At 43.5% G+C, this 13,265-nt stretch overlaps 1 protein-coding gene across 1 annotated transcript in view; it reads right to left on the minus strand.

Moving 5' to 3' along the window:
• Nucleotides 1–10,560, minus strand: part of CNTNAP5 (contactin associated protein family member 5) — a 266,113-nt gene extending 255,553 nt beyond the window's left edge. The window contains exon 1 of the mRNA XM_066323037.1: nucleotides 10,385–10,560. Coding sequence (XP_066179134.1) covers nucleotides 10,385–10,460 — 76 coding nt within the window. The 5' untranslated portion in view covers nucleotides 10,461–10,560. The remainder of the gene's footprint in view (nucleotides 1–10,384) is intronic.
• Between the last annotated feature and the right edge of the window lie 2,705 nt (nucleotides 10,561–13,265).

Raw genomic sequence — 13,265 nt, forward strand, 5'->3', positions numbered from 1 at the left:
CTGGAAGTGGCCCCAGAAAAGAGGACCAGCTACCAAGTGTAGGTTTCAAAAAGAAAACAGTTTATAACTTGCAAAAAAAAAAAAAAAAAAACCCAAAAAAACCCCTTATTTTATAGGTAGAATGTTTAATGTTAGGTACATGTGCTTGCTGAATTACTAATGTTACTAACAAAAAGGTGGCTACATGTTTTCTAGGAACAAATTCTCATCTGTGGACCCAGGAGCATCAGCACCATGAGCTCATACTTGCCTGGAAGAAATACCCTTGGACTATCAGCTTTTCTGAACACCTAAAATCTTTTCTGTAATGCTTGCAAAATGCTGTTATCACAGTGGAATCCTGTGTATTAGAGTGCATTACTCAACAGTACAGAAGAGTTCAGGAAACAGAGAAGTTGTTGATAAAAAATGCAAAGAAGTGCACAAAAGGGTGCACAACTTTAACTAGTTGTATTCTCAGTAAGTTGGATACAAGGGTGGCACAGAATATGACAATAGAACAGGTCAACTCACGCTCAAATGAGGTGCTCAAAAGGAACAACAACTGTTAGGAAAACTGGTAGCTCTTCCCACTGCTGACAGGTACAAATACCACCCGTATTGCACACATTGCCAGACAGATTTTAAGGAAAATAAACTTTGCAGGAGGACAATAACAAGGATCTGCATGCTGGATGAACAGGCTTCTGAGGAAAAGATGATCTGAAATTCAAGTACAAGTCATTCCTTTCTTTTTCTTGAAATTTAGACCAGGTCCTAGATGAACTGAGTCTGCACAAGAATTCAGTGAATAACTGTCTAAGAATAATGAGAATTAATATTACATATAAGATGAGCTCTGTACTTAAGAAGCAGAGCTGGGAAAAGGGAATTTGATAATACATAAATATTTGAATGCTGCAAGCTACATCTGATTGAAATTCATCAAATTTTCATTTTCTTTTCCAAACAAACAGTCTCTGTGAAAAATGCCATAGCTGTTTAATCATCCTCGGGGTTGCTGAAGGAGGTTCTTCCTCTAAAATTAAAATGCAAACTATTTTTCTACAAAATTAAAAAATAGTAAAACAACACAAACCAACCCCTCTGAACTTTTGGGGGCAGTTAGGAAGCAGTCCAGTGGCACTGTTCTTTCTGTGTAAGGTTTCTCCCTTCTTTCTGATGCTCTGTTTAGTGTTGACATAGGAGATGCACCAAGGTTGGGCCTACGGGTAAAGAGCCTACCTAGAATCCAACACACCCAAGTTCATATTCTCTCTTTTCAGAGACTTCCTATGTAGCTTTACACAGAGCACCTGAGCTCCTCTGGACACCGGTCCCTGTAGGGGCACTGATGCTCCCCTTCCCACTGACATGTCCATCCAGGAGGAGATGGGCAGACGGCCACCAGGACTATGTGAAAACACACCATCCTGCATGTTCCACAGCATCCTGCATGTTCCAGTGCTCCAGGACAGGCTCACTGTAGGCAATTTCACAGGAGTGTGGAGACCATGAGTCTTTACAGTCACTAAAAAGCTTCCATCATTTTCATTTGAGGTCATTTGTGCAGGATTATTCAGATTCAGGATCATTTTTAGGATTATGTAGGTGCACTGCACACTCTCCCAGGGCCAGATTTGGAGAACCATATCCTGTGAACAGAAGCTCCCTCTCCATTGTGTTTGCCCTTTCTATTTGGTTTAGCTTACCCTCTGCACTGTGAAAATGAGTGCTCCTTAGCTCTTTATCCTGGGGGGCAGGCGTTTATCAAAATCTATTAAATATTTAGACCTTTATATAGCAAGTAATGCTGCTAACTTGTTTGACTTAAATTATACCCCACTGGCAAATCAAATTAGAGAAGATTTGAGAAAATCTACCTTTTAAAACAAAAGCTGATTTTCTCCGTGTTCAGCCATTTGCGGGATTAACTTTTTTAATGGGTTTTTATGTGCACAGTGTTTTTGTTTTCATGGATACTAGAAGAGGATGAATTATTCATCAGGGAAAAAAACATCTACAACATGCATTTTCATAGCTTATTTGGTCCCTTTTGTCCTATTCATAAATCAATCCTGATTACTACAAATGAACGTGTTCCCACTAAGGGTTCACTGATGACTCACTTGGACCATTAATTTAGACCTCTTCACTGAGTGCATTAGGAAGCTGGTACTGGTAATAGGAAAGTGCAAGAACATTCTTTGTGACCTCCTCTCTTTGCCTGCACACCTCAGAATCCTTCTCCTGCTCCATTCCTTACTTATAATTTTATAGACACTGCACATATTCTCCAGTTAGAACATGACACTTCCCCTCCTGCTCCAGTGACCAGTTTGCACGAAGGGAAGGAAGAAAATTATAAAATAATGTTCAGCAGGTTGCTTTTATGACCTAGGAGGAGGACAGAGTGCAATGGCTCAGGATCTACATCCTAAATGGGGGCAATTGATGCCCAGACATAAAGACATCACTGAACTATTATGGGAATGACTACAGATGTGTCACTGGTCGCATAGATCACAAGGCATTTGTCTCTGTTCCTGAAGTGCTGACGAGCTGTCATCAGTGAAGAACCATTGTCATCGAGGAACAATGCTTCACCATTTAGAGCAGTAAATGGAACAAGCCAATTCTCATCCAGGCAGTACTGCATTCATCAACTCCTTATTGCCCAGCTGGGAACAAAGAGACGATTCTACCCATTTGAAAATTATTATTATTATTTACTACTTTATTGGCAACACAGTGCACTGAATAGTTTTAGAAGAAAAATTTATGCCCCGGAATTCCTAAGGGTCAACACTCAATCTTTCTCAATACAGACAATAAAAGAGAGAAGGAAAACACATTTATTTCCTTCCCAGTCCAATTGCTGCAGTGCCACGGTGGTTCGCATTGAACACCATTCTGTTTCATGTGCTGGGGCTCTGCGCTGTAACCCTAATTACCAGTGTCAAAACAGAAACGTTCCTCAGAATGATACCAGTTATTCTTTGCAGCTTCCACAGCTGTGGTTGTTGCTGAATATCTTTTGAGTATTTCCAAGTACCAAGTTGAACGGAATGCCATGTGTCCCACAGCAACTCAATGCTCTTTATGCCATAAAGATATCACAGATCCCAGGCAATTAACAGTTTGAAAAAGAGTACATTAACACCAGCTACTAAAAGCCTTTTACAGTCTTGAATGGCTTTTACTGAGCAATTACAAAGTTAGCTTTTTCTTATTACTACTTTTAGGAACTCACCTTACAGTGATGCTCATTAAAAATACCCCTTTAACCTCAGATTTGGAGTTGTATTGTCCAGCATGGGAACAGTGAAGGCATTTTACAAGTTTATCACTGGTGTAACATGTTTGATGCTGGCTGTGACAGGAGGGAGTCACAGGAGGGATTTCCCAGCAAATCTCCAGCACCTACATGTAACTCATTGATAAGCCAGTCTCTATGGTCAGGAATCTGGGCTACCCTCTCCCAACACAGCACAGTCCTGGAGCTGAAACACCCTCCAGATCATGAGTCACCATGGTGCTGCATGCTACTTTAAATTTAGTTACCTGGATAATCTCCATTCATAACCAAATAAATTGCTGAGCTGCTGTTACCCAAAGCCTGTTTCTATCAGGCACAAACAGGGTTCACTGGAAGCTTCCTCCTACGCGCTATACACCAGCACACAGGGGTCTGGTTCCTCTCTGATCTGGCACGTGCAAAATCAGGACAAAAGCTGGCCTGCTACTCATAGAGAATAGGCTAAGGGCCTAGTTCTGCTTTTGTGACATGAATAATTTCTTGGCTTTTCTTTCTATCACTAAAACCTTTTTCTCAACCAAGAAAAAGTCTACAACTCCATATACAATGTTTGAAAAGAGTAGACAATCATCTCTCTCACAAAATTTTTTTCACAAATAACTTCTTCTATAAAGAAAAATTTTTTTATCACAAATGTTCATGAACTCATCACATCCTGCTGTCCTGGCTACAGCACACTCATGGTAATTGGATTATTCAAGCACTACACAAATTGAGGTCCCTGGTGTGGCACTAGAGAATGCAAGGTTAGAGACTGGTGAGGTCTTTATTATGGTAGAGAAACACTGGATAAAATAAAACCTGCACAACTGTGCTCTGTACCTTATTTTCAGTTTAAGTACTACAATTGTACATTCAAAAAAAAAAAAAAAAAAAAGAACAAACAAAAAAATCAACTCCTCAGGCCTCTAATTCACAGGTTAAAAAATGCATCATTGTAAGTGAATGGACCAGTACTCTAATGCCCATTTAGTATTGTAGATATGTAGGTTGTTACAGACTTCCACTGCTTTATTCTGAACCTGTACTGATAATCTCAGGGCACAAAGTTCTGCAGGAGACGGACCAAGTTATACAGCTTCTAGCATATGTTTGTAAGAATGTAAAGAAAGAGCTAGCATCATGCAAAGGAAAAACACAGCCAGAAAAATGGGATTCCTCCCCTGGAACACAGATCAAGCAAGATCCTTCATGACATTTACAAATGGATTCATGCCCTCGCTTTTGCTAAGCCACCTTCCTTTATTTTTTGAGAAAATACTAGCTAAAGCATTAAATATTTTCTGCATATATTGAAATATATGTGTGTAGAGGGGCAGTTGGATCACCACACTATGAACTACCATTTTTTTGTAACTGCTTAACAGAGCAGATAATTAACAATAAATAGATCCATGTTTTGCCATAATTTTTTCCCCTCTAAGTTCTATATTGGGTTGTTTTCATCATTTAAAACATCAGTTGCACTCATCTAGTGAACAAGTGGCATTACTAGCAACTAAAAAAAAAAAAAATAAATAAAATCGATGATTACATTAATAAAAGGAAATTAATAATCAATTATATCAGCCCAGGACTGCGTACAAAAAAAAAAAAATTAAATCTTATTTGTCTTTAACTCCACAGACATGACAATATGTCTGTTGATGTTTCCTGCCTTACCAAGTAATGCTTCCAAAGCCTTCAAGATTTTAAATCTTTATTACATCATGACTGTATTTTTCTCTCACCCTTTCTCTTGGTTTGAGTAGAGGGAGCTTAGTTAAAAGCAAAAAGGAAACAGTTTATGTCTCTTAAAGACTTTACTAAAAGCAGAAGGAAAACATTCACAGGGATCTACCAGTTCTTTTCTCTTTTGCACAGACCCAGAAGAGATGAGTCCAGCAGGAGCCACATCCTATAGAGACAATACTTGTATCAGTAAGGCCACAGCAGACTCAAAAAGTGGATGCTACAGGACCAGAATATCATTGCCCTAATTCTGAGAGTGGAAAAACACAGCAGAGGTCATTATTCCTATTACTAATAAATAAATAAGTAAGTAAATAAAAAGGCGCCCCAGGTTACCCGTGCCCTGAACAGCCAGCCCAGGAACACTTGGTAGGATCCTGAAGGCTGGCAGGCCAAGGGGAAGGAAATAGACAGAGAGCCTGACACGTGTGAGCAGGCAGATACCCCTTCAGTCCTCTCTTTCTCCCCTTCTTGTGTCTCTTTCAGAGGACAGGGTAGGTAAGACTGTAATCCAAGTTTGCCAGTAGAGCTGAAACCTGTCACATCAATAGAAAATCCATTCTGGGGGCTAAAAATAAATAAATGCTACCTCACACTCCCACTGCCTTCAGATTCTTATTAATTTCAGTATTCAGATATCCAAACTCCACTTGCTTCAAATAGCAGCAGAGAAAGAAGAAGGAGGGGAAGAGGAAATGAGGAGTAGTCTATGGATTTAGAAACTACTGCATATAGCACATATGAATATGAATTAACAACAGAGAATGTGACACAACCATTCCGTATGGGATCAACCCAACTGACCCCTAAAGCTTTTTTCACATTGACTGTACATTTATCTCTTGTTTATATAGACACCTTCAGGTTCCCACTGGTAAAAGAATGATTACATTTTAAAAAAAGCTTCACCAGCCGTACACAGACTGGAGTGCTGGCAGAAGCCTGTAAAGGCCCTGTGCAGGGAGAACTTCACAAGAAGGTTGTTCTACCCACTGTATTTTCCACTTCAAGTCTATACCTTGTACAAATGTACCAAGCACATTTTAAAACAATTTCTTCTTGCTGATAATTTATAAAGAAAAGCCTTGTGACACTAAGAGGGAAGAAAAAAAAAAAAAGAAAAAAAAAAAGTCCAAGCAGATAATGTATTGGATGCTGAGATAATAACCCTGGATGGACTCCTGTAGCTGGCAATGCCATCTGCCTGGTGGATGCAGAATCCAAAGACCATTTGTAGTCCATGGAAAGACCATCTTGAGACTGATTCACAGCCAGAGAGTGCTGACTGAGTCAAAGGGATTGAAAGCTAGATACTGACAGATATGCAAAGGAGGCACCAATCAGCTGTGGGTTATTCACAGCTTTTCTCTCAGGAAATCGCAGTGTTTTGTACCATTTCTCCATCAATACATCTGAAGGCATGAAAAAGCTAGCATTTGTGTTTCCCCTTCCCCCGTATGAAACTACGGGAGGAAAGCATGTCTCTTAGTACTTTTTTTAAGAGAACATTATTCTTTTGTTAAGAATATTTACTGAATATGTACTGGAAGGAGAAGAAAAGCCAGAGATTTGTCTGATGCTTTTTACTCAGCCTGTAAGCACATGAGCCACAAACCGACGATCAATATTCTACCTATTTCAGCACAGCTTTTCAAACTTAGCATCTCTGACCACACGGATAGAAAGGTCACTGTTTAAGAGACCTCTTGCCTTTGCCACAGTGTGCTGAACAGGTCTCATTTGTGCTGTTACACAAATCCCAAACACACCCTCCTGATCTTGATGGCCTTGAATATCCAGACTCAGACTTGCTCCTGTAGGTTTTCACTTACACTTGTCTGAATCATGAGTAATTATCACCACTGCAGAGAAAGAAAGGCTAAAATCAGGCTGAACACTGGTTGCCTACAATAAATAAATAAATAAAGTTACATACACAACATCCAAGTCCAAAAAAATTATTTTCTTCAGGTGTTTTTTTTTTTTAAATTTAAAAAAACTGCACATATTGCCTATTTTTTACTGAACAGAATTATTAAAGACAGATGTGTCCTGTAAGGCCACATGAAAATCTACTGCAGAGTAATGGACTGCACATTGACCATATATTTCTGCAAGAACTTCAGTGGAAGATCTCATTCTACCACACCAGAATTTCTGCAGTTTTGACTGACATTTATGACTGGGTTTAAGTGAAAGTTTTGAAAGTCTCCTGATCAGCTAATAGGTACTGGTGAAAAGGGACAATAAATGTTAGTGATGCTGTAGGTGGCAGAGGTGGCTGTGTTCTGGAACAGAAAAATGTAATAATTTGTGAATAACTTTCACAACGGGAGTTAAAAGGTGCCACTTGACCAGGAGGTGTTTTTATAGGCTACATCTTCAGGCCATGTGTGAAAAGTCAGAAAAGAAAGAGACAAGTAAAAGGAAGGGAGGCGTAAGGAGTAAAATAGCAAGAGGGGCATTTTTAAGATATACAACACTAAATTGGGTAGAAGACCACTAATAGTTCCTGCAATTCTTTTCTGCAGCTGCAGATTAGCCCTGAACTGATATAGCAAAGTGCTTAAGAAAAATATGAGTTCATATCTCCTTTCATGTTTTTACTACTGCTCCCTCCTTCCAACTTTAAAATGAAAAAGGTAAGGAAAAAAAAAAAAAAAAAAAAAAGGCTCAACAAGAAGTCTAGACTCACCAAAGCTACTAATGTTTTCAGATCACAGAATATGCTGCTAAAGAGCAGCTAATTTGTTATTTAGCAGACAAGGCTTTGTCTCTCCTTCTGTATCTGATAAATGTTGAAGTTTCAGTTCTCCCAGACATCATACGCAGCACATTTCCAGTGTTACATACATGGCTATTAATTCATTTTCTAGTAATTAGTATCCTGGGGAGAAATCCTATTGCCACTCTATTTACCTAATTTAATAAAATATTGCAAAATGCAAAGTGGGAGGAATTTCTAATGTTTTATTAGCATTTGGCAATTCTGATCTTTCTAATGATGTCTACTGACCCCTAGCCTGTAGCTGTGTTTCAAAGCAGTTTCTCCACCAATTCTTTCTTTAATTAAAAACTATTACCAAAGAGAAAATTAGAATCAAATATCTCAGTGGCAGAGAAGATTTTTACTTACTCAGGACTGTTATTTTACAGTAAATTGAATAAGTGAGAAAAAAAAAATTTTTAGGAGTTATACAATTTAGAAGCAAGGAAAAAAAACCCCAAATTAGATTAAAGACGTATTAGATATTAGGAAGAAAATTAAATGAGCTGCACTCTCCCCCCACCACCTCCAAGCATAGTCCTTTTCAACTATACATATATATATATATTTTTATATATATATATACATATATATATTTATATATATATACATATATATATAGTTTTCTTCTTGTTCACAAAATCTGTCATAAATAAACCTGCTGAAGTCACTGTGAGCATACAAGTACTGGCATCTTAATGCAACTCCTTTGGCCAAAGTATTCAAACCGAGGAGGGTGCAGAACCAATCCTTTCCCATTTGCACTTAGCCTTTCAAATAGAAGCTTCTGACAGTCATCTGCACCAAAGCTTCTCATATGTGGAATTCTTTTTGGTTACTTTTGGGTACCTGGAAGCTCAGTAACCATTCAAAGCGATAGCACTTTCATACAGCTACTCAAATATATTTCAGGATACTGCTTCAATATTTTAGCTCGTGTATAAGCCTTCTTGGCCCAAAACCGAGGAATAGCGCACAGCCTCCCTAAGCTCCAGCATAAGGAGATGATTTATTTAAGGAGGTGATGAATTTTCATACTGGGTGCAATTATTGAGGTCCGTGCGAGCACACATAGATCTTCACATGCGAATCTAACGAGGTTTCTAGGGAACTTGCAGCTATTACAGATTCACAGGCTCCTTCACTCAGCTCCTGGGAAAGCACTTACAGCTGATTCCATGCTAATTCATTGCTCAATGAATAAGTAAAATCTGTACAGTATAATAAAACCATTGATCATCGTGCTTTAAGATTGACTCCTAAATATTTAGGAAGCAGCACATATTCAATGGAAATGTTTATTGGCACTGTGAAATTAAACTGTCACCCGTGAAATAGTAAAACTCATTAACGCGGAGTTTCTTTTTAAGTGTTAGGAATTAACTTTATGGCCGCATCCGTAATGGCAAGCCTCAGCCTTAAATCGCCTAGCCATTTAGTATTCGCGAGCGTTATTAAAACATATTAACCGTGATTTAATTGACTGGAAATTAAAGAAGATGGAGGAGGGAAAACATATAGGCAGGAAAGGAGAAGAAAGAGGAGAGAGGTCGGGCCGGGCCGTTGTGGGGAGGCGGCGGACGGACACACGGACAGCCGGACGGACGGACAGACGGACGGACAGCGCAGCCCGCGGGGCTCAGCCGGGGCAGCGCCGCCGGCGGGGCAACAGCGCCCTCTGGCGGCCGCGGCCGCCCGCGCCGCTCGGCCCGACGGGCCGCGGGGAGGCCGGAGCGGGAGCCCCCTCGGAGCCCCGCCGGGACCCCGCCAGCCCCCCGGCCCCGGGGAGCGGCCCTCGGAGCACCAGCGCCTGCTCGGGGCTCCAGCACTCGCCGCACCGCCGGTAGCCGGCTGCATCGGGCGCGCTTGCATAGAGCCCCCGCCGCTGCCCGCCGAAGCGCCGCAAAGCCCGGGGATGTTCCTGCCCGCGGGAACCGACCCCGCGGGGCCGCCAGAGATACGTGGCGAACTTACAAGCGGATCTCCCGGGGGGAAAAAATAAAGAACGAAAGGCGATTTTCCAGCCAGGAAATGCTGTGGCAGCAGGGACCGCGAGCACCACGCCCCGGGACACAGCCGCGCCCGTGGGAAGCGCCCGGGGAACCGACGGTACCGCCGGGCCAGGAGAAGATGCTCGGTGCCACCCACCAGCGCTGCTCCACCACGCTGGAGCCAGGCTGCGCCCGCAAAATCGCGGCATCCCCCGGCCCTTGCGGGAAGAATCGACCCCTCACGCCAGCCTGAGGCACGACCCCGGACTGTGGCCCGCAGCCGAGGCACGGCTACAGCGGCCACTGACCGCAAAAAGATGCGGCCAGCGAAAAGGACAACAAACCGTGCGCAAAACCCCGAGCGGCTCCTCGCAGGCTCCGCGGTCTCCCGTTCACCCCACATCCACACCGGCAGGACAGGGGAGAGCAGTCCCCTCCATCTGGCCCCAAGTTTGCATTTCTGAGCTCCACCAGCAAAGCGGAGCCGAGCTAAGTTTCTCAGAGGTCATAGCGCAATAACCCCCTTTTCAGGGAGTTATTCCCCATCTCTTCCTCCCGCCCCAACCCTAGGCAACTCCTTGCACTCCCGTTACTCACAATTTGTTGCAGTTAATCCCAGACGCCATAAAGTGAAGAGCAGCAGAGTGAAGCCCCCGTGGGCTCGGGAATCCATCTTCAGCCCCGGAGGGGGAAGCCAGCCGCCCGCCTGTCTCTCCTGGTCCCGGTCTCCGAGCGCCTCTCAGCCTCTGTACGCTCGCTCTGCCTCCGCTCATTTACTCCATAGAGCATCCAAGCACTGCGGGTGAAGGGAAGCCGGGGCCGGCCGGGGGACTCTTCGCAGCCCTTGGAGGAGCCGCTCCGGACGCCGGCGGCAGTGCCCGAGCCGAGCCCGCTGCCCCGACTGCCGCCGCGGCGATCCACCTTGCGAGCGGCGGCTGGGTGGGAAGCGGCAGCCGCTCACTGGGCACCTCCTTATAGGCGAGAGCCGCTCTGCACTCCACCTCCTCCCAGCCCCCTGGAAGTTGCTCCTCCTCGCCTTCCAGGGAGGATCCTTACTGCAATCTTCACGCGTTGTTGATAAGCATCAGAGTCATGGAGTAAATCAGATGCCTGGAGAAAAAAAAAAATTAAAATCTTCCTTTTTTAAAATATTTTTTTAATCCCCACCTTTTTCGTTTCCTTTGGGTACCACTGTGGCTGGAACATTTTAAACATCCCCCGGCTCAGATGTTTGTTTGCTTATGGATATATATGTTATATACACATACATAAAATATGCATGATATCCTGGCGCGTACAGAGCCGACACAGCCCGACGAGCCCCAGCCCCGCTGCCGAGGCTCAGCCTCACGTCCAGGGAGGCGGGATGAGCCTCGGACGGGACTGATGCTCTATCCCCTCTTCTGTCAAGCGTGGTCCAGCGCTTCCCTGCCTGGCCCTCCCGGAAGGCGATCAGAGGTGGCCCCAGGGCTTCCAGAAGAGACACGGCAACTCTCCTTAGGGCGTCCGGCCCGAAGAGGAAGGCGGCCCCCGGGATAGCGGACCCACACCCGTGGTCTGCGCCCCCCTCCTGGCTGGCGAGGGTGATGCTTGCAAAAATCAGATTTCCTGCCTGATTGACTGACTGATTACCCGACTGCTCAGCAGCTGAACGGGCCGGGATTGTCTTCCCGAGGGGCGTACGGGAAACTAGAGCTGAACTCGCATCCTGCCCTCCCCTGGCCGGAGCGCTGGAGCCGCACGGGCCGGGGAAGGCACACCTGAGCCCAGGGACTCCGGCTTAATCACTGCTGAGGTCTAACCTTGCTGCTTTGCTGCGGCGTCACCCCACATCAATAGAGCGCTGCATCAAAGTCAGGCCAAAATTGCATTAGCGATTCCGCTGTAATCTGCGAGGAGAGTGTGTTTGGGTCAAGCCTTTGGGGGTGGGGAAGGGGAAGCCGCTGGTGCTCGAAAGCCGCTGGTGCTGAGCCATAATCCCTCACAGTGGCAAGGAATAATCAGAAGAAATAGACTGTTCTCCAAAGCCATCCTGACTTGCCAAAGGAGAGCGGAAGTTTAAATTGCTGTAAGCTTCATTTTAAAAAGCAAGGAGGGTGGAGAAAAGACATTGTGCTTAGCTATTAGGCCCTAACTTTATCAGAGAGGTGTCAGGGGGACATCTTATCTTTAAAGGGGTAGTCAGATTGTAAAGCAAAAGTCCACATTAAAAAATTGACCTAATTGTTTCAGTTTCTGTTGTTACAAGTGACACAAGTGACACAAGGTTAAACAGGAAGAGTAGCTGCCTAGCACCAAGGCTTTTGGTCAGGGTCAATAAAGGACATAGTCAGACAAAACTAAGACCTAGGAGGAACTTAAAAGCCTAATGAGCTCTACTAGTGTTTAATTTTTGACTTCTAATACATCTGAACACCCAAGATTTCATCTTTGCTCATGCAAAGACCTGACCCAAAGTTGCTCTACGCTTGTGTCTGAGCAGAATGAGATTTTGGAAATTAGGGGTGGCAGTCAGACCAAGGCTAACTCATCTGCATGAAGTGTCTGCTTTCCCTTTACACAGGTCCTGATGGAGATATTAAACTGATCACACAGGAGAGCTTTATGCAAGGGCACAGACACCCTTGTGTCTGAGCAGGCCCATTTTTCAAGGTAGAGAGCTCTGCTCATTTCCCTCAGCAGATTGGGAGAGAGAGGGTCTCCTAGTTATGTTTTCTGATCCTAGTCAGAAACATCTCATCCTCTCCATGCCAGTCATATATAACACTCTGGTCTGGGATCTAAGAACTGTATTGCTTTGCTGCACTAGGCCAAGAGGCTGGAGTACTGAGAAAATTATGATATTAAATTGACTTGTTCAGGTGAGTGATCAAGTTTTAGAAGTGCTAGCAGTACTTCCAGAGCTACCACTTGAGTAAAGCTAAGCAGTAGAATACATCAGAAATCTTAAGCCAGAGTGGATTTTCCCTGGAGACAAAAGTCTTTGACACACTCACAACCTTGCAACTATGCATTCTGAAATTACCAGAGGAGTTCAAAAGAAGGAAATTTAATATGGGGAGGGGTGTTTCATGCTTTCCTTTTAAAAATAATTAAAATTAAATTGACTGCATTTCAAATATTTTCAGTATCTCTTTAAACTCTCTGGCACATTGGTACACTTTTTAACTGACTCAGAGAACTAATTAGTGGCTTGTTTATAGGAAAACAGATGTGGAAATGAATTATGCAGGCTAATTAAAAGCTATCAGTAAATATGAGCCCCATCCTGCAATGCAGCCCAGTGGTCACCAATATGGTTCTGACTGCAGAATCTGGACCCCAGTTATAATACTGGTTTTCAAATCATCCTTGTGAGACACACCTCTTCTATAATCTCCTTTGTATCATAAATGCCAGGCATAGCTTTAAGATTTGTGAATGTTTGGGTGCAGGAGCACTACAACTGAGAAGTTATGACCAGAGTGGAGGGCTATGC

Source organism: Sylvia atricapilla, chromosome 7, assembly GCF_009819655.1.
Source record: "Sylvia atricapilla isolate bSylAtr1 chromosome 7, bSylAtr1.pri, whole genome shotgun sequence".
In the NCBI taxonomy this organism is placed as follows: Eukaryota; Metazoa; Chordata; class Aves; order Passeriformes; family Sylviidae; genus Sylvia; species Sylvia atricapilla.